Genomic DNA, 21,848 nt, shown 5'->3' with positions numbered 1-21,848 from the left:
GATCCTTTGCGATTGGAATGGGAAACCTACAAGAAAAAATTTGGTAACTTTTCTCTCGTTGTTTGGGTGAATCAACACATCATCCGTAATATGCACCCTCGTAATTTTGTTGTGTTCACGCTATAACAACACTAGAACTAGCTTTGATAACGAGAAAATCAAATCATGGCGGCAACACTGAATACAAACGTCAATTCACACGTTATTATTTCAAGGAACGAAGGACACAAGCAGTAATTTGACAATGTACTGAACCGATCATTCCACATTAATAGTGGTTACATCTGAAGAGAGGCAAGTCGCTGTCGTGAAAGTAACATTCAATTGAAATGGTACCTCACCTCCCCCCTCTGATGGAAGGTGCCTCTATATTTTTTCGCCTGCCTTACCTTCAGCGCTGAATGAGGGACAAAGAAATCGAGTTATAGTTTGTACGCATGTTTGCTTGACCCGTCTTTACGGTAGTTACTAGATTCGAGGTGCCACAGGCAGCAGCGCTGACCGCACCTATCGTAAACGCGGTAACTTCGAAAGGAACGAGGGCAGCTTTAGCAACAAGCGGGCACGTCATTCGAAACTTATTTTGGTGAGTTCTTTTCAACAGAGGCTAAATGAGGCAAAGCTGCATTGACGATATTTCGCCACAAATAAGATATCAACGTATAAAGAGAGTCAACAGCCAAAAGGCTATGGGAACATTTGTGTGGTGCGGATGAATGTAATCGAATTAGGTAGTCATTTTATGGCTGAAAGATAGTTGATTAGACAGTACCAAAAATGTGGCTGAATAATAGGAACCATTTAAAACGTGATTTTGTCTCCAGCCGTTTCGAAGGCGAGAAAACTTCACGTTTTATCCATCTAATTTCGTATTATTAATAGCGCACTAAAGCAAGATGTGGCATCACCAAACGTTTTTTTCAGAAAGCACGGGCTACTAGGAACATTACTGAAATAAAAACGCTGGTGCAAGTGGCATCGGATTGATAATGATCACTAAAGGCATTCGTAGTGCAAAATGTAGAGAAAGGAGATAATATAAAGCCAGAAAAATGTTTATTCCGTTATACCTTCGTTTGTTTATATATCCTATAAATGGAAGTCCAAGATATGTGTGACGCCGCGTTTTGAGGTTGTACGTCTAGACAGGAGCGTTACGTCTCATTCAGACAATACAAAGTTTCGAGCTAACTAGAACATGAAAACCACTCCAGACAAATTACATTCAATATGAATTGATTACAGGTAAACATTACTCGTCTGAAGAAGACGGGAAGAGGTTGAAGATATATACAGAGAGAAAAAAAGCTGTCGAAGAACACAATACAAATTATAAAAATGGTAAAACATCCTTCACCATGGGCATCAATCACTTCTCGGACATGGTGAGCTCACCTGAAACCTGCTTTCTAAGATATTTATTGGCGAGCGACGTACATTTTACACAGCAGTAGAAAACTAAGAAACATTCAGCATGAAGCTTAATATTTTGCATTTATTCGACGCGTTTGTTGCTAAATGAAGAATATATTGTCACGTCTCGATAGAACGCCAAGGAGGACCCAAAGATAGGACGGGTTCAATAATCAACCTGGACGAGTCTTGCGCTCCAACTTCCTTCTCCTCCAGGCTCGCGCTTGTGGGGCCAGTCATCATCTTTGGCGTCGTCTTCTATGCGGCATTTGCCCCCCTCCTCAAGAAGCATCGTCCCGATGAGCATAAAAGGGAGTAGGAGGTCACGGTCAGTCCGAGTTGTACGGCTTCATGCATACAACGTGGACGACGTCGGCTTGTTGCTGGCGTCGCTTTGAGGTCGACACCCCGTCTGGCACCACCTCATAAGTGACGTCGGTTAAACGTCGCTGAACAACATATGGCCCGAAATATCGCCGCAATAGTTTTTCGGAGAGTCCACGGCGGCGAATAGGCGTCCAGACCCACACTTTGTCGCCAGGTTCGTACCTGACATGTCGGCGTCTATGATTGTAGCGTCGTGCATCATGCTCTTGCTGATTCTTGATCCGCACACGCGCTAGTTGGCGGGATTCCTCTGCACGCTGAGCAATTTTCTCGGCGTCCTGATCGAGATCGTCGGTGTCGGCATTCGAGAGCAACATTGCATCCAGCATGGTTGTTACTGGTCGCCCGTGAAGGAGGCTGAATGGTGTCATACGAGTGGTGTCTTGGCATGCCGTATTGTAGGCGAACGTGACGTATGGAAGAATTTCATCCCAATTCTTGTGGTTCACGTCAACGTACATGCAAAGCATGTCTGCGATGGTTTTATTGAGACGTTCCGTCAACCCATTGGTTTGGGGGTGATAGGCTGTAGTTTTACGGTGACTGGTACCACTGAGGCGGAGAACGGTCTCCAAAAGTTCGGCCGTAAATGCAGTTCCTCGGTCAGTTATAATGAGCGCCGGAGCGCCATGCCTCAGGACAATGTTCTCCACGAAGAACCGAGCTGCTTCGGCGGCGGTACCCCTTGGCAGAGCCTTGGTCTCCGCGTAGCGGGTTAGATAATCGGTGGCGACAATTATCCATTTATTTCCGGCTGTCGACGTCGGAAATGGTCCCAGGAGGTCCATGCCGATTTGCTTAAAAGGTGTTGTTGGCACTTGAAGAGGATGGAGTAGGCCAGCTGGTTTTACAGGGGGTGACTTACGGCGCTGGCAGTCTATGCACGTACGTAGATAGTGTTTCACTGTCGCAGGCAGTTTTGGCCAGTAGTATCCGTGCTGGACTCAAGCCAACGTGCGGGTGTAGCCTAGGTGACCGGCGGTTGGCTCGTCGTGACACGCTTGCAAAACTTCACTGCGGAGAGCAGATGGGACGACGAGTAGATGACTGTTTCCCCAAGGGCGGAAATTCTTCTTGTACAGTACGTTGTTGCGAATAAAGAATGAAGAGATTACTCGGGTGAAAATCTTAGGCACAACGGTAGTTCGTTTTTCCAAGAAATCAATAAGAGGGAGCAATTCCTGGTCTTCTCGCTGCTGTTGGGAAAGCGTTGCGTCATCTATGACACCTAAAAACGACGTGTCTTCATCGGTCATAGTGGAAGGTTCGACCGGCGCTCGCGAAAGGCAGTCAGCATCCGTGTGCTTTTTTCCAGATTTGTAAATAACTGCCATGTCGAATTCTTGTAATCGAAGGCTCCAACGCGCGAGTCTTCCTGAAGGGTCCTTTAAATTCGTCAGTCAACAGAGCGAGTGATGGTCGCTAACGACTTGAAAGGGGCGAGCGTACAAATAAGGGCGGAACTTCATAACCGCCCATACCATTGCAAGGCATTCTTTTTCGGTTGCCGAGTAGTTCGCTTCTGCTTTAGATAGGGTCCTGCTGGCGTAAGCAATTACTTTTTCCACACTATCCTGGCGCTGCACCAGCACAGCACCCAAGCCCACGTTGCTGGCATCCGTATGAAGCAGTGTAGGGGCGTCGTCATCAAAGTGCGCCAGGACAGGTGGTGTCTGTAAACGTCTCCGCAGCTCATTAAACGCTTGTTCCTGTTCTTCACCCCAGTGAAAGACAGCGTTGTCACGCGTCAGCGAAGTTAATGGCCAGGCAATTCGTGAGAAACCAGCAATAAACCGGCGGTAATAGGCGCAAAGACCCAGGAAACGCCGCAATGTCTTTTTGTCCGTAGGTGTCGGGAACTTGGCGACTGCGGAGAGCTTTTCAGGATCAGGCCGGACACCTTCTTGGCTAACAACGTGACCTAAGAATTGCAGCTCCTCGTACCCGAAGTGGCACTTCTCGGGTTTTAGTGTGAGGCCCGCAGATCGTATGGCCTGAAATACAGCTAGCAGACGGCGTAGATGCTCTTCAAATGTGGCCGAAAACACAATCACGTCGTCAAGATACACCAGGCATGTTTGCCACTTAAGTCCCGAGAGCACAGTATCCATCAACCTCTGAAATGTTGCTGGTGCTGAGCATCCTGGTGCTCCAACTTCCTTCTCCTCCAGGCTCGCGCTTGTGGGGCCAGTCATCATCTTTGGCGTCGTCTTCTATGCGGCAATATTTAAGAAGATCTTTCTGCCTGGTCGCCGGCTTGCGATGCTGCTTTTACGAAATTGCGCACGATACTTACCTCACCCCCCGTATTGCGCCATTTTGACCCGGCTGCTCCTACTGAGGTGCACACCGATGCCAGCGACGTCGGCCTCGGCGCTGTTCTTGCCCAACGAAAACCCGGTGTTGATGAATACGTTGTGGCGTACGCAAGTCGAACTTTGACCAAGGCCGAGACCAACTACTCGGTGACAGAAAAGGAATGCTTGCCCATTGTTTGGGCGCTTCAGAAATTTCGGCCATACTTGTATGGGGCCCATTCGATGTTGTTACAGACCACCACACTTTGTGTTGGTTGTCTTCACAAAAGACCCCACCGGCCGTCTCGCCCGCTGGTCGCTTAGACTTCAAGAGTATGCTATCCGAGTTATCCATCGTACAGGGCGCAAGCATTCCGACGCAGACGCCTTATCTCGCTCGCCGGTGCCGCCTGACGCTCCGTTGTTACCTGCCTCTAGCATCGTCCTGTCTACCCTGTCCATCGACGACATGCCATCAGAACAGCGCAAGGATCCGTGGCTAACATCACTAATCGATCTTCTTACGAACTCGGAACTCGTCACTTTCACCGGCTCCTCGCGCCCTTCGTCGTCAAGCACAGCATTTCGCCCTTCGTGACCGTCTCCTCTATCGACGCAGTTATATGCCAGATGGCCGTAAGTGGCTGCTCGTCGTACCTCGCCACCTCCGTAGTGATATATGCGCATCTTGCCATAATGATCCGCAGTGTGGTCATTTGGGTGTATTTAAGACTTATGAACGGTTGCGACAGCGGTTTTACTGGCGCAGTATGTACACCTTCGTCAACAAGTATGTGCGTTCATGCATCGACTGCCAGCGTCGCAAGCCTTCTCCTCTCCATCAGCTGACTCCGCTACAGCATCTTCCGTGCGCGTACCGACCATTCGATCGTGTTGGCATCGACTTGTATGGACCTCTGCCATATACACCTGCAGGGAATCGTTGGATCATCGTGGCCGTCGATCACCTTACTCGCTATGCGGAGACAGCAGCACTTCAGGATGCCACCGGACCCAACATCGCGTCCTTTCTTCTTCATCATTTCATTCTGCGGCACGGGGCCCCTCGTGAACTTCTAAGTGATCGAGGAAAGTCTTTCCTGTCCGAGGTGCCCTCCTACGCGAATGTCAGACCATCCACCGGACAGCCAGCGCGTACCGCCCTCAAACCAATGGCCTCACAGAGCGCTTCAACCGCACACTGGGTGACATGATGTCCAAGTACATCGCCTCCGACCACTCAGATTGGGACAAGATTCTCCCATTTGTAACCTATGCCTATAACACCGCCGTTCAAGCAACTACCGGATTCTCATATTTTTTCTGCTGTACGGGCGTGAACCTTCGTTTCCACTCGACACCATCCTCCCCTACCGTCCTGATATGTCAGAGTACACATCACTTTCAGCAGCTGCCAGGCACGCTGAAGAATGTCGCAAGCTGGCTCGCTCGCTTACTTCGGACGAGCAAGCCCAGAAGAAAGCGCACAGCGACAGCAGCCACCCTGTGCATCAATTCTCTCCCGGTGCTCACGTATGGCTCTGGGTCCCATCGACACCACCAGGTCTTACCAGCAAGTTTATTGCCAAATACCCCGGACCATATCTAGTGCTCCAAGAGACATCTCCCGTCAATTACCTTGTTGAACCGCTAGCCGCTTCCACCGACCTTCGTCGCCGTGGGCGTGAAATTGTTCACGTAGACCGTTTGAAACCCTATTACAATCCCGCTATCCTTTGGTCTCCTTGAGTCGCCAGGATGGCTCCTCTTTTCTGCGGGGGCAAGATTGTAAAGAGGAAGTTCCAATCAGGCGGACAGATCGCCGAGAAAGAAGAAGTGCTTTTTGCGGACAAGCTGTCTAGAAGCTGAGCCACCCCGCTCCGGTCTTACTCGCTACCAGTGCCCACTACCAGTGCCTGGATCCCCGCTTAACAATACAAATATATAGGTACCGTCTTTGCCAAAAGTAACCAGGCTGCATGGTTTGCTTCTCATTGGCGTTATGAAGTCAATAAGGATGCCCAGAGCATCACGACTTTTTTAAGAAGTGGGGAAAGGGTCTCATCTTTACTTTGCAGAGAATTACTGCTTCAGAAGTGGTATGAATTCTCTACACAATGATTGAATAGCAAACCTTGAAGTCTGGTTACATTTGGCAAAGACAGTACATATAACAGAAAAGGGGTATAAACAAAAATGACGTGCAAGCGTTAAAGAAAGCGCGGATAATCTCGTTACCTACATGGGTACGATAGCTAAATTAACAGAGGTATTTTACACAGATATTAGTGTCGCCGATATATTTCGGATGGTAATGAGACGGTTGTTATTACAAACCCATTTGGCATTGGTACAGTGACGAAGAGGAAAACGAAAATAACCTTAGGAGCAGTACAAAAAGAGAACATACCTTTTAAGTACGACCAAAGAGCAGATCTCATGAAGGATAGTGGGGCGTAAAGCTACAGCTTGAACTAGTTGGTTTGACATCTTCCAAACCATAGTGGGCTACTCAGGGTACAGACAGGTTATGCACCTTTTCTGTACATTTTTTTTTGCGTCCCAAGTCGTTCTTACTCTGAGTAGCGCAACAAGAGTAGAACAATTTTCGGCAGATTTTGATAGAAATGGCCAACCTGTATACGCACTGCCTCATTACCTCAAGCGAAAGAAAGCTGTTATTTCGATTATGAATAAGAATCAGGACGTCAAAGACATAAAAAGTACTGGCTGCTGAGCCCGCCATTCCTTACTACAAAGTATATTATGCAGTAAAGCGTTTAATAATCAAGACAACCTTAGCCTCCAATCAGCCAAAATATCAATATTTTAAAACTGCGCTAGAACACGGACAGATAGAAATAGACAAAGACGCATTGCGCTTACTATCTGTCCGTGCTCTAGCGCTGTTTTAAAATAATGTTCAACGCACTCGCCCAACAAGCCACTTTGCAAAAGATTGGGTAAATTTACTTAAGGGCTAGTCGTCGGTGAATCCTTTGCACACTGTCAAACTAGAGGACAGAAAAAGGCGAATGGCAAAACAGACAAATATATATCGGCTTGACTGAATAGACCGTCTTTAAATAGTGCTAAAGTTTGGTTGGCTATCTATTGCGGCAGGAAAGCTGCGACATTCTTCAGAAATGAAGTAATAAAAGTTTAATAGGAAACACGTTAGTAGAGGAGTCAAGAGCTTTCCAGTACTATTCGCAGCTTGCTTGTAGAGTATGTTCAGAGGCTCGAATCGGGAAAGATTTGATGAAAATTTCTTTGTTCACTGATAAAACGTTCGATATAAGGTTCATTGCAGTGTACCTGGACAGTCTCCGATTCACTGATGGCATTTTTATTCCTAAGTAAATAATCCTAATAATTACACAAGAAAGGCAATTATCTAGACAAGCATATAGTAGAACGTGGTGTTTAAGATGATACAGTGCCTACTAAGTTCTAGCGCGGCCTTGATTATAACGGGCATCGGATTTTCATGATTGGGTAAAAATGATTGTTCTCACTGGAAACAGCCAAGAAGTGTTGTAACCGCTTTTATGTCAGGATGAAAAGAAGCATAGCTCATGTTCGGCGGATTTTCTTGCATATGCTGGCATTCATTTGAAGCAAACATTTACGCCTTTTGAGTTGCAATCAAGGGTCTGCAGGCTTTGAATTCGGCCCGCAGTTGCAGCTGGCTCCCAGCTGCCTTCGCCAGTAACGCAAATATGCTTCAAGGACACGAAGAGAACGTGAGGCCGGATAATTTCCACTTGCCTCGGCGCACAAGGTTGACGTGGTATACAGGCAGTTGGCTTATACTTAGCTCTGTACTCCATTTCACTCCTTAATCGGCCCGCAGTGCATTGGGTATATATGTACCGTCTTTGCCAGAAGTAACCAGGCTGCGTATTCTGTTTCTCAGTCGGGTAGTAGAGAATTCGTAAGACTTCTGAAGCTGTAAATCTGTGCAAAGTAAAGGCGAGCTACTGTCTTCAATTCTTAACAAGTTGTCATCCATCCTCCAGGAATCCATGTTGGCTGGTTACTTTTGGCAAAGACGGTAAATACCTAGGCAGCGTGCCAAGATGTACAAATGTACCGTCTTTGCCAAAAGTAACCAGGCTGCTCTGAAGGCTGGCGGAGCAAGCGCGCGGCCGTGTGGCGGCGTTGCGCTTGCTGTGGCTTATCGGTGCGCTTCAGCTCCGAGGGTACAACAGCTGACGTAACTTTGCATCCTCAGTCTCGCCCGTTGGATGATAAAAACTAGGCGCGTATGATGTGCGGGCTGCGATTTCACGTGTGCGAAGCTTGGCTGCGCCTAGCGAGGGCGCTCAGTATAGCGACGGGGCTATTCGCTCTTCTCGGCAACATCCCTGAAGCAGATATAAGTCGCGTTTCTCGCTATATAATTATACGTGCTTGTGTTCTGTAATCCGCTGCTGAAATGCACCAGCAGAATTGCGTTTTCCTGCATGTTTGATGCGCCTGTACATTAAAGAATGATAACGCACCTCGAAATTTCAATATGCTTTCTCCGAGGTTCCTTGCGTACTGCCACTTTACGGGCCGTAACTTCAGTACAAAGATATGGGAAAGCTAGTGAACCCTTTCAAGCCACCTTATCTCTCTTTTAGGCTTGCAAAATTGTGTTAGCCCCTTGGGGAGGCTGCCTATAAATAAGTGCAATGATTGATTCTAACAAATTCTTGCATTTGCTTGTAGGTAAGTTTTGGTTTAAGTAATGCATACTATAATGAAACCTTCCTAACACTTAGCCATTATATGCACAGGATTGCTTTCTCGTTCGCGGAACCCTTATTTCAGAGCAACACTGTCTGGCAAACCTAGCACATGTTCGTCCTAGAAACGAACAAGAGCTCACAGTGTCTACTATCACCTGCTTTTCTGTTTTCCGCAGTTGCCGAGAAGAGCGAATAGCCCCGTCGTCAAATTGAGCGGCCTCGCTGGGCACAACCAGGCTTCGCAGGCGTGAAATTGCAGCCAGCACATCATACGCACTTAGTTTTTATCATCCAACGGGCGAGACTGAGGGTGCGAAGTTTCGTCAGCTGTTGTACCCTCGGAGCTGACGAGCACCGATAAGCCACAGCGAGCGCAACGCCGCCACACGGCCGCGCGCTTGTTCCGCCAGCCTTCGGAGCAGCCTGGTTACTTTTGGCAAAGATGGTATATGTTTACTTTTTCATGGCAGCTCTAGTGTCGGTTATGCTGAAACATTTGGTACGAATTTTATACCAATTCGGTACACCGGCCTATCCCGCTTTATTGTACAAGCTGGACCGACAAAATCTGGGTGAAACTTTCATTCCGATTTCCATTTTGCAGAAACCAGGGCGACCGTTCTTGTGGCTGGTGTTTTTTGAGAAAACTATGGCCCAGACCAAATGTTTACAGCTATAAAACAGCTTCGCTGCGTTGAAAAAAAAAAGAAAATATGAAAAAGAGAAAAATCCCCGTGTTTATCCGAGGATTCCAACCACAATCATTCCATGCTCCAGCCGAGCGCGCTAACCTACGCTACTCCAACCATTCTTTTCCGAACTTAAACTCATTTATTGACGATAATAAATAAAACAAAGGGGTTGAACAGCAGACTAGCATCCTAAAATTCTTACATTTACGTTCCTGCATACAGGCCACAAGCGAAAGTTGGCCCGAGAAAAAAAGACATCAATTCGTAGTTGCACGTACAGGAACGGAACTGAAGATGACCTAAAGAGAACAGAAAAATATCCATGGAGATATAGAGAATGGAAATAATGGGAAAGTATCAGTGTATTTGAGATGTGGGGTGGAAATGGAAAGGGGTATGCATTGTAGAATCTCTCAGAAAGGGGGGAAATATTGGCTACAAATTGTGACAAGAGGTAATAGCGGGAAGGTAGAGGAGTGTTTGAGATTTGAACCAAGAAAATAAGAGACGAATCAGCAGGAGTAAAATATTTCTGGAACAGGTCACGAAAATTTTCTACTCCATTTGCGTAGAGAGACAACTTTTGCCGAATATAAATTGCAGCCTTTCTCACTGTCTGCTCTATACTCAAGAATAAAATTTTTGCAGTACCTGGTGCATTGCTATTTTTATTGGGACAAACGTAAATGGCGATTGCTATAATACTTAAATTGGTCTCATTTAGGTCGTGCCGACTACAGCTCCCCATAAAGCAGTTTTGCCGCCCATTGCGATGAAACAGAACGAGCAATAGAAGCACGCATTCACCAGCCAACGGCACATGCCTGCAGCCAAGCCCGACCATACTATTCACCGTTGTTGAGATCGTGGACCCCGCTGTTTGCCGGACGAATTCCACCCGTAAACCCGAGCGGTACCGTCGATGCCGCTGCCTCGAGGCGACGGCATGGCGACAGCGGCCGGCACTTGTGGCTGCAGGGAAAACACCATTCTTCATTGTTGCGTTCTCCAACAGCGCATACACAACGCCATCCGAGACGGGTATAGGGACCGGACAGCTGAACGGGTGGCGCCGCCTCTCGGCGCATCGCTCAATCGCCGGAATGCGCCGGCCGAGGCCGGCGCATTGCCAGCGCATTGGAGCGTATACTGTTTGTCGTTCGTTTGTGTGGAAATTGTAAATCGTAAGGCTTAGATGACGTTGTGTGTGAATATATCCTCAAGAGAACAGAAAGTTGGGCTAGTTGTGTGAATATGTCCAGTGAAATGAAGTCTGGCCAAACAAGGCAGGCGAAACGTGGTGCGTTGTTGACTCCGCTGGCAGCCACGCAGACTCGTCGGATGTTCTTAAGTCGATTCATTTCTACGGGTTTCCACAGAAGCATGAGTGGCGGGTGACCTAAGCATGATTATTTGAAAGGCAAAGGCACGAATCTACGTATCTGATTACTGTGTGGTCATGGAAAGTGCCGAATTTTTAAAATTACGCTTGCTACCGGATGCTCTGTGTCTTCTGTTCCCCAGGAGTGACGGCACGAGAGTCTCGGAGTCGAAGCCGCACTACTTCATCTGTAGTCACTTTATTGACAATTGGAAATCGAAGTAACCTAACAGCGTAAGTTGCAACGTTAGCATTTCCCCGCCTGTGTACAAGAAAACCCCAGCACGGAAAAAGAAAAGGCAGCTCCACCATCGTCGTTCGGGCTGCGTTACGACTTCAGTGATGGGCAGAGACAATGTTTGTGCAGATACTTTCGCTGACATAGTCAAAGATAATTTACTTTTTTCTCTTAACAGAAAGAGCAGATAGGAGACATGAACAATTCCTATTACCATGATCTAGTCATTTTTCCTCTTTTCGTTTTTCAACGAATGAAAATGCGCTGGGAGCTCTGCGTTGATACTCTTCGAATTTGTTAACATTTGTTTGTGGCTTGTCCATTTCGCCTAATAAAATCACTCATTTCACAGCTCAATCAATACCGCATGGTCATAAAATCTGCCATCGGCTTCATATAAAAGTCAAACAAGAAAAAAAAATACAATTTAATTTGTGGAAACCAGCATAAACATAGCATTTTTTTTTATTTCGAAGGCCGTGTAGCAGTTTTTTTTTTCGCATTCACGTTGCACCTGACACGGCTTTACGTATTTTCTCAGCAGCGTCCATTTCCTGGCCCGCCTAAATACATGTGTTTCTCATCGGCGTTTTAGTGAACGTGAGATTTCCTGATTGTGGCGTAGTATGACAAGACCGTTTTACCTCTCTCAGAAATTGCTTCTATGGCCAATGTAAACAGATTTAGCAGCAGTCCGGCAAGCTGCAGTGACAAAATTATAAAAGGAATGGCTTTCAGTTTTCCGGATTCCTTTAGGTGCAAATAGAAAACTACATACATGGTCGTGTCCCCTCACACTCATCAGGTATCGAGGTCAGCTAGGTATCGGCTACGCAAGTTCGTGGTACGCTGAGAAAGTAGACCACCTTAGCGAATGAGCCATCAGATGGATTCATTTAACAATAGAACGCTCTCCTAATTGACGGTGGCTTATCTTACAACACATCACACTGTGTGTGTTTTGTTTCGATTGTATTTAACAGTTTGACAGTATTGTACTATTGCCTTCAGATGTTCAAGGCACGTGCGGTCAATCGCATTGAACTTTCTGCGCTGAGAGAACATGATGCTGAGGTGGTATTACTCATTTGGCTTATATTATGATTAAGTTTGATAGTCTCAAGGCCGGGTTCAATGAGCTATTGTAGCATAATTGTGCAGGAAATCCTGGAAGTATATGTTTGTTTGCTATTCCAACCATTAATAAGATCCTACTTTTGTCTTGCTTGTTTATTTTTCTCCTTTTACAGCTCTCGTTGCAAGGTTGAAGCTGGAATGTCATTTGCTATTATTCTACTCTGAATCGTTTGAGCCTAGCTATTACCAAAAAAGGCAGGTGCAGCATCTTTTTCATTTTACATGAACGCTGACCATTACAACTACCACTACTACGGCGCCACGGCTACATGGCTCGGCGGTATTTAATCTTCAGGCAGGTTTCGACTAGACCTAATATAAGATGGACGCGCAGTGCAGGCGCAATTTCCGTCTTCGAAGTTGCCTTAACAAGTGCCTAACGAAGGTGTTCCTCGCGCATGGTGAAATCACGCGCGCGGCATTTTCGAGTATATAACAGAAATACCATGCGCCGGGCGGTTTAAAAAAAAAAAAAACACGCACGCCCTGCCGAGAACGGCCCTTTTCTTTTTCAAGATTTCCCAGCCAAAAAATACTCCTTGCGATTACTCAAAGCAGCTCAAAGCTCTCAAAGCCACACCGCAAAACGACGGGTAGGGACAGGCTCAAAATCGCCTCGCAGAACGGAAACGACTGCGCCGCTCAGTTGCCTCGGCATTCCTCTGTTTCGGCACTCCGCCGCAGGCGGCGCTGTTCCACCGAGGCGACGGTGGCGCCGTACAACGGGCGCCCGGTCCCTATACAAAGGTTGGAACGATGTGTGCCGTCGCGGTGGAAGCGGTAGAGCACACCTCCTCTCCCTCCGTCTTGGACCTACGAAACTCGGATACGTGCCCGAGCTGCGATTGCCTCCCTGCGTGAAATGCTTGAAGCACATGACGGCTGCGCGTGTGTTCGTGTGAGAACAACAAATTCTAAAGAGCCCCAGCAACGGGCTTGGTTCGCAGCGCCAGCGCCGAAGAGAGAGCCCCGCTCATTGGTGGAAAAGGGCGTGATGAATTCTATATAAGAGCGCCCAATCGCTTGTTCTTCTCTTTCCCTTTTGTGGTCTCTCTCATTTACATGAGGCGTCTACTTGTATGCTGCTCTTTGAGTTAATAATTAGAATACAGTTCTCTTAATACTCTGTTCTTGAGCCCATGTATCTTCTTCGCTGCTGCGGGTCAGTCTCCCAGAGGGCCCAAGCCACAGCCAATACAGGTCCCTCGACACGCAACACCATGCAGAAAGGGTTATACCCATGACCCCCCATCGGACCAGTGCTGGTGTCCTCGGGAATAATATCGTCTTGCCATTCAACACACCGCTGTTTGAAGTAAATTCTGCGTTGAGCCTTCTCTCTTATCTTATACACTCCGACACTGATCGCTTGCAGCGATAAGTAAACAAGCCATAACAAGATCGAGCCACTGTAGCAGGTATACTTTTGCAGCGGTGGTGCCAGCAATACAATCCACATTTATTCTAACGCCGTAAACGCCAGTTTCCGATCCCAGTGCGGTAGTGAATGTTCGGACGGAAGGATTCGCAGTGTTCCCTCAGTGTTTTATGTCGTGTTCTCCGTCTGATTCTACGCGCTTCACAATGCTGGACTGAATGCATGGAGACTGCGGGACAAACACGCTAATTCGCTCTCGAACTTGTCACGTGCTCCTTTTTCATTGATGCCATTCATCTCCGCGTACTGCAGGAAAGGGTGCGATTAAAGATCTGATACATCGCCTTGCTGATACATCGCATACTAAGATTCGTAGGCACCTATCGCAGTCAGTCAAGCTGGAAACAATCCTTATGGCTCCAGTTTTGTTTCGTTAGGTGGGCTCCTGGTCATTCCAATATCGTAGGTAACGATCTCACAGATAAGCTTGCCCACGAACGTTTAAACCAGCCATCAGTCATTCTCTATAGCCGTATCCATCGTCCTGTCCGGAGGTCCTTGAATATCAAAAGCAAGTTTACATACACTACAACATCCTTCGACAACATAAATTGACTATGTGATAGCCGTGCCCCGTACATGTTTATCTCATCAATCATCTCGTGCGCAAAATAAATTTAGTGCTTTATAATAACACCGCTATAGGGTATGTATATGCGTCATCAGGCCATGCACATCTTCATGTCTCAGCGGCCAAAATCACTGGGCCAACCTTTCTTACTGTCTGTTTGTATAGCCGTCAGCCATACAATCGCCACATTCCCCATACCCACCCTCTAGTTCTACGAGCGCCCAGCTTACTCGGACCAGAGCAATACCAGATGAACCTCCCTCTGCTAGTCCGCTGTTAACACAGCTGATAAAAAACCCGCGAATAAAGTGTGCCCTCTGTCTGAGGGGGCCCCTGCAACAATGAATGCTTACGAGAACACGAGTGCTAACTCAGGGTGCCTTGTAGTCTTTTCCTACCTCTCAGACCAAGAGAGACTCACCAGAAACAAGCAAAAAAGCGTTTCTTATCATTTCGTCTTGCTTTGCTTTTCTTTTTCAGGCCCACGAGGAGAGAAAAGCGTCTACCCGCTGTTATTTACCAAGGCGAGAAAATTACAAGGGATCATATTTTGAGCTACCCAATGACCTTAAAAATGCCGTGGTACCCAAAGAGATGGACTGGCGCAAGAAAGGCTGCGTAACACCTGTTAAGGAAGAGTATATATGTAATGCTTGCTACGCATTCGCCACGGTGAGCTGAAGTCTATTTCTTGAAACTAAGCCAATAGCTGCTTTTCGCGCAAGATTGCAGATATTACTTATTCAATGTCTTTCTTTTTCGAATCGTAGATATTACACTCTCCTATGTTTTTTCGACAACAGAGCTCATTTTTTTTTCTTCTCTAGAATATGTTGGGTGTACCAATAAGAACCATTTGTAAATGAGTCCGAATTGAAGTACTTGAACTGTGCAATTTAAAAAAAAAATATCAGGAAGTTGTTCCTCGCTCCTCGTCGATAACAGCCATCTCTTCTTATGGCGTTTTATTATAAGAACAATTAAAATGAAGCTGGACAGTTTTTGTTTTACGTGTGACAGTCTCCTTACCCTTGGGGCTCTTTCTTTCCTTTTTTTTCTGTTTGTTCCCTTCCCCACGTGTAGGGTAGCGTACTGGGCGTCGCCTAGTTACCCTCCTTCTCTTTCTATTCTACTCTCTGTCTTGTTTCAGTCGAATAGTGCATAGCGGCTGTCTAGAGACAGAGATGCATACATACAATATTGACTGCCTCCCAAAACGGCCTAGAATCCCTGAAAAATTAGCGCCACATACAAGAAATGATATGTCGTTGTGAAATATATAGTTATGGATGCTGAAATATTGTTACGGACGAGGAAAAAGGGGCAGTGGCGTGGGCAGGAGCGCTCACCCTAGGCCTGCTGCGATTCATTAAATTTATCTCACAATCATCAGACATCACCTCTTTGTTCTCTGTTCTTTGTGTTCATCGGCTTGCCGCCCCGTAACAATGTGTACGAATTCGCTCTGACCACATTACGGAGGAAGCTCCTCGAATAACATACAAATAAAGATAATATGGCTGTAGGCACCGATTCCCACTATGCCCGCCTTAGAGAAGGTGATAAGGGTGACCAGAGAATATCTTGCTATTGACGCACAACTGTCTCATGATTCCGGTGAGCCATGCGTTTCGAGACTCGGCGAGCGATCTGCATTAGGCCATTCGTCACACTTTCCAAAGCACCCAAGTCGCGTTTTCAGGCGCAATAAGAACCACATAGCTTTTTATGGAGCGGTTAAGGATTATTGGTGTTCAAATATGTCACCAAACCTGAGCATCTTAGAAAGAAATTAGAGCGTATACAGACGGGCGACAAGTATAAGGAGTGTCTGAAGGGGCGATGTCATCGGTCGCGGATTTGTCTGAACCCGTCTAGGGATGTATCGTGGATTGAAGGTTGGTTCTGAGAGCCATACGGCCTTGTGATAAGGAAACCATAATTAGTTGTGATCGCTAGAAACGTTATGAGCGCCACCAATGTTTCTCATGATGAGATATATATTGCGCTCGCACTGCAAACATTGCGTTTCCTGCTCAATGCAATAGTACGACCACGAGAGAAACACGACTAAGTGATCCCGAAGAGTAGCGCGCGCTCTGTCGCAGGTTTGTGGCTGCGCGAGCAGTGTTAATTTCTTGAATCATGGGGGTGAGCTTCTTTTAAGTGTAACTTCAGCAGAGCTGAGCGTGTTTTATATAAAGGGCACGCTGCATATTAGTCATTGCGTCCAAAGCCACACCCGCACACGCACGTAGCGTCGAAGGTACGACCAGTCTCGCTCCGCTCGCGTGTGTGCATTGGTGAGGTGGGTTAATTCTTAAAGAAATTCCAGATCAAGCGGATTTAAGGAGGACCAGTGCTCTGCTTGGGTCAATAGCGAATTTTTCACAAGAAAGGATTTCTTGGCTAGTGAGTGACGTGGCCAGGAATGGTGGACAGAGCCTGTTCACATGAACTGTCAATGTAGAAAAAAAAAAACAGCGCCGGTACTGAGTTTCTAGCCCCCCCCCCCCCCCCCCCCCTCAGAACACACTCTCGCGATCTGAGTTGAAAATGGTCGCCTTGACAACGTTCCAGCTGCGCCGCTCCATCATTTACCTAGGTAAGTAACACACATACCCCATCTCCATACTCCGTACACGTACCCCATCTGTCCGAGTGCGGCCGAGGTTAGCTAGCCTAGTGTCAGGCGAATTCACATGGTGGCGTGACAGAGATTGTTATTGTTTCGAATTACTGCACATGGGGAGACTAAAGTGCAGTCCTGGAATATTTTTTCGTAGTTCTGTCTTGCAAACAGAATAAGCTCAAGAAACAACACACGTAGAAGGAACAGGAAGACGTATTCTCATCTGCCATACGCCATCTTGCCAGAGCGCAAACTTTTTACCGCTGTATTGTACGCGAGCTTTTGTTCTTTCGAGCATTGCAGAAATCGTATATTGCGCGCCAAATTCAGTGAGAATGTGTATAAACATTCTTCTTTCTTTTCTGTGTAGACGGGAGCCATGGAATGTTTTCATTTTAGGAAGACTGGTAAACTGGTTTCCTTAAGCGAGCAAAATATCGTCGACTGTTCAGAGAAAAATTTTAAGTGCGCTGGTGGCAATGTCGCCTATTCCCTTGACTATATTATAAAACATAATGGCATCGACACTGAAGCTAGTTACCCGTACACGAGTGAGGTAAGTATATTAACAATTGTTTAGAGAAGGCCAATATGTTTGGGCTGACCTGGAAAACTGGTTTTCTTAAGCGAGCAAAATATCGTTGAGTGCTCAGAGAAAAACTTGATGTGCGCTGGTGCGAATGTCGCCTATTCCCTTGACTATATTATAAAAAATAATGGCATTGACACTGAAGATAGTTACCCGTACTCGAGCGAGGTAAGTACATTAACAATTGTTTAGAGAATGCCATAATGTTTGGACTGACCTTCAACAGTATCTGGAAAGAAGTCAAAATGCCTGATCGAAGGTTTAATCCCAAGAATCAGTGGTTTTACCGAGGGTGTGAAATGCAGATGGAGGCCTTTCTTTATTAAGCACAAAGCTCTAGTAAAAACTGTTTTAATATGCAGTAATGTCTCACAGGATTTATTCTACAATATTGTTAGATAACTTGCAAATTACGTTAACATCGAAAGTCATTAATAATATGAAACTTTGTATATTTTTGTTATACTTTTATGGCATTGTATGGTAAATCCTGGGTGATATTACTGACTCGTAAAACATTCTTCAGTGGGAAAGACCCGAAATCAATGCAGGTACGAGCAGCGAAGAAAACGGAGTTCCCAAACTCCTGTCAAAAGGCTGCCCCGGCATTCGCATTCGAAGGAAGTTTTATTTTTGGCACTCTGTGTATAGGTAGTGCAACAAAACTCTAAGAGATGTAGAATTGAATACCATCCAGTACTTATGAATGCTCAGTTTTCAAAACAAAATCACAGTTATGTCATCAAGAGATAGTGATGATTTTATTGAGCAGGCAAGACACTCCCAAAAATTATTAGTTTCCTTTTGAATTTCATTACATGCTTTCTTCGAGAAGCAAGTGTTCGCAACGAAAAGCCGCAGAGGACCACCCACTATATGCTGCTTTGTTTAAGGCTATGAACTGTTGGACAAATGTTTTACAATGCCTACAAAGATAGAACCAGCGAACAGATACGTAGACCAAAGAAGAGAGCGGTGCTTTGCGTGTATATCCTGAGTCTTGTCCTGGGTCTGTCTTCGCTGGTTCCGTCTTTGCAAGCATTGCTTTTATTGCGGCTGCTGGAGTCGGTCTGTAGTAAATGGTACAGGCAGATGCTCCTTCTCTTTTATTTTCTATTGAAGAAAATAATCAATTGTCAATGACTCAAGATCTTACCTTAAACAAATAGCATCCAGGGCAACAAGAAATAGACTGAATCATTAACACCTTACTTCCCAGAATAAACGTCTTCAAATTTTCTTTTTTTCCCACGCACCATAACCGAGTGGGAGTAGCGTCTATTATCATCGCTCGTTGACATTGACGTCTTAGAAAATGTCGTTTCCTGAAACTGTTTTTATGTATCATGCTTTGTACTTTATGTGTACTGTTGCCACTCCTGCTAGCGCCCTTCACTGGGCGTGCAGTATCTTCAAATAAATAAATAAATAAATAAATAAATAAATAAATAAATATATAAAAACGAATTAGTAAATAAATAAATGTGATATTCAGATATTCCTAGAGAAATAATATGGATATATATGCTTGTGAGACCCAGACTCTAAGATGTCTAATATTAGCTCACTTTTGAGAAAAATGTGCCTTTCAGTAAACAATTCTGAGGGATTTTTTTCTCAGCCTTTTTTTTTTTTTTGCAGTGTACAGCACCGTTGTAGTGACACCTTACTGATTGTTGTTAACGCGAGAGCGCTGAAGGCACCATTCCAGAGAAAATTCGGCGTCTGCGTTGTTAGCGAATATGTTCTGTGTTTAAGCTCCGGTTAAATCTAGTGTGCCCCGAAAGCTTAAAACAGTTAGGCGTAGTAAATTTCTTTATTGTCCTCCATCACTCATCTGAAGAACGAACGCCTTTCACCTTCTTTTTATAAGTGGCCGAGTAATGACGTCATCTGTAGTTACTGCGCATGCGCAACACACGCAGCGACCGGGCTGGTCCGTCCTGTTTGAAACATGAACTGGACTGGTCTGTGTAGTTATGCGTCGGGTATGACATGGTATGTCCGGTTTGAGCTCCCTACTTGACAGGTAAGTCCGGTTTGAGGTCCGAGCCAGAATGGTATGTTGTGCTATTCCGGACCGATATGAACTTTATATAGGACAGCCACACTAACGTGACAATAATATCTGCCTCGTATATTCTGGTGTTAAACGGCTTGACACGAGGGATTTTTCGACAAGGATGCGTGTCTTCAGAGAAGTGCTTCCAAGCATCACTGAATTTTTTTCGCATCCAGAATGGGACCTGCAAGTTCAAGCGTGCAACCATCGGTGCCACACTGAAAAAATATAAGGCATTGGTCCCGGGAGATGAAATTGCCATGAAAAAAATAGTGGCCAAAATTGGAACAGTGGCTGTATCCGCAAACACCAATGACACAAAATTTTATGAATACAAAGGAGGTAAGTGAATAAATTACATCACTACGTTGTGGGCCGTGTGGGCTGCAAATGAGGACTTTTGTTTTTCATTTGTAATGACTGCAGTATAGAAAACGTAAGCGTTTATTCTCCTGATGCATTGCGGCATGCACAAGCCAAAAAAAAAAGTGGCAATTAATAAAAAAGAAGTGTGAAAACCGAAAAAAAACAGCAGGAACTAATTCTTCTTTTCTTGGCATTATTGTTTTATGATCTGCTTCCACACTTTGTATATGGGTGATTGATATACATACGGCAGTATTCCATGTAGTGGTAATTTATGCTTGAAACTTAACAAAATATAATCCAAGTAATGGCAGCCTTCACATACTCTTTTTGCCTTGTCGCATGCCAGGAATCGCGTTGGCCAGTAATTTCAGGTTCCACGCCTGTGACAAAAACGATTACTCTAATAGTGATACCAGCTTCCCGGCTACATCAAAGAAGGTGGTGGCAAGACACGTGGTAGCCACGTGAAGCTAACTTGCGTGCAAATAAGGAAATGATTTGCTCTGAATGGTTGGCAGTTAACGTTTGGCGTTTTGCTGAACCTCTCTATGGAGCTAATACTCATCTTTGACTGAGAACAGAGGGGGTATGATTTGCACACTCCCATTCTACGGTTTGCATGAAAACAAAACACTGCAATGCTCGTCTCGAGAACGAGACTTATGTCACATCCGCTAAGAGCATTACGTCAGCTATCAAATACAAGTGAGGGTCGTTGTAATATGATATAATTAGCTGTTGGTAGTCTAATGTTATGTATGTAACTCACATGTAACAGAGAGCTTATTTTCATGTTGATAAAGTACGAAAACCACAGTTTATCCGAAATCATGAAGAGACGTTCAGATTCTCAAGTGAAGTTGAAAATATAAGCCACGATAATAATGAAATTTCAGGCAAATTGCCAGCAGAACAACTTTCAATAGTTTAAATACAGTTACAAATGAAAGAATCACTTGGGGTTTTGATATGGTAGTTGAATTAGAATTGATGCTGCGATTATGAACTTGAATGATAATACACCAGTAAATGTTAACAATATGTATACCAACTAGTGAAGCCAGTGCCTTCGAATTTTTTGTCTCCGTAATAGATCACTTGAAAATCGTGAAGACTAAATCGAAGTGATTAGACGCTGCCGAACAGTCTATAATACACTACTTAGTTTGGCCCTCAAAGAAAAACTTCTCTGCGAATTAAAATTTGCTCTTATGCCAGTTTTAAAGCATGAGCATTAGCGTTACATGACCGTAAAATGTTTATCACTGCTTATTGTTTTTAACGAAACAAAGTCATAACATTTCTCTTCGGCATAATTTATATCCAATAATTACAACAGTGACGAGCATGTCTGCAGAACTGCAAAGCAAATATTTTTTCAATATATTTACTAATTCTAGACAGCCACATTCAGCACGAAAAATTAGCGAAGTCTATTGAAAGAATTGTGAACGGCACTGAAGGGCATTTATAGCATCAGCGGTCCTTCGGGCTCATTACTACTTTTTCGATTACGGGGATCGGGGCTGACAGTATGTTTAGATATCTATATAAGAATTGGTAAAAATTGAGATTTCCTTGATATTTTACCCCGATATCGTTAAAGGTCACGTTCTGCAGAGAGAGAGAGAGAGAGAGAAGAAGAAGGATATTGAAAAAACTATTCGTGAGAGAGATGGCAAATTTCTTGAGTTTCTCAGCCGCTCTAGGTGACCGGCAGTTGAAGACTGGTGACGACATCTTGCGCATTTTCCGAGGGCCAGGAGTGGATGTCCAAGTCTCCCTGGCGAGAACAGCTTCCCATTGCTCAAGCTATAGGGAGATGTGACAATTTCTGTCGTAGGCGGATCCTGCGCGCAGTCTCATGCATGTGCTCTAAGATGACAGGTTACCCGAATATATC

The 21,848-nt window shown here is 45.3% G+C and overlaps 1 protein-coding gene across 1 annotated transcript; it reads left to right on the top strand.

The window, feature by feature from the left end:
* Positions 1–1,358: 1,358 nt before the first annotated feature.
* LOC146174681 (cathepsin L-like peptidase) lies at positions 1,359–20,413 on the top strand. Its single transcript, XM_084585434.1, has 5 exons — positions 1,359–1,385; positions 14,774–14,965; positions 17,296–17,481; positions 19,753–19,918; positions 20,292–20,413. The coding sequence occupies exons 1-5, from the start codon at positions 1,359–1,361 to the stop codon at positions 20,411–20,413; spliced, it is 693 nt and encodes a 230-aa protein (XP_084441560.1).
* Positions 20,414–21,848: the final 1,435 nt, after the last annotated feature.

Source organism: Amblyomma maculatum, chromosome 11 (genome assembly GCF_055883805.1).
Source record: "Amblyomma maculatum isolate TAMU_Amacu chromosome 11, ASM5588380v1, whole genome shotgun sequence".
Lineage (NCBI taxonomy): Eukaryota > Metazoa > Arthropoda > Arachnida > Ixodida > Ixodidae > Amblyomma > Amblyomma maculatum.
The sequence above is the reverse complement of the archived record's forward strand: the minus strand, read 5'-3'. Positions and strand labels throughout refer to the sequence as shown.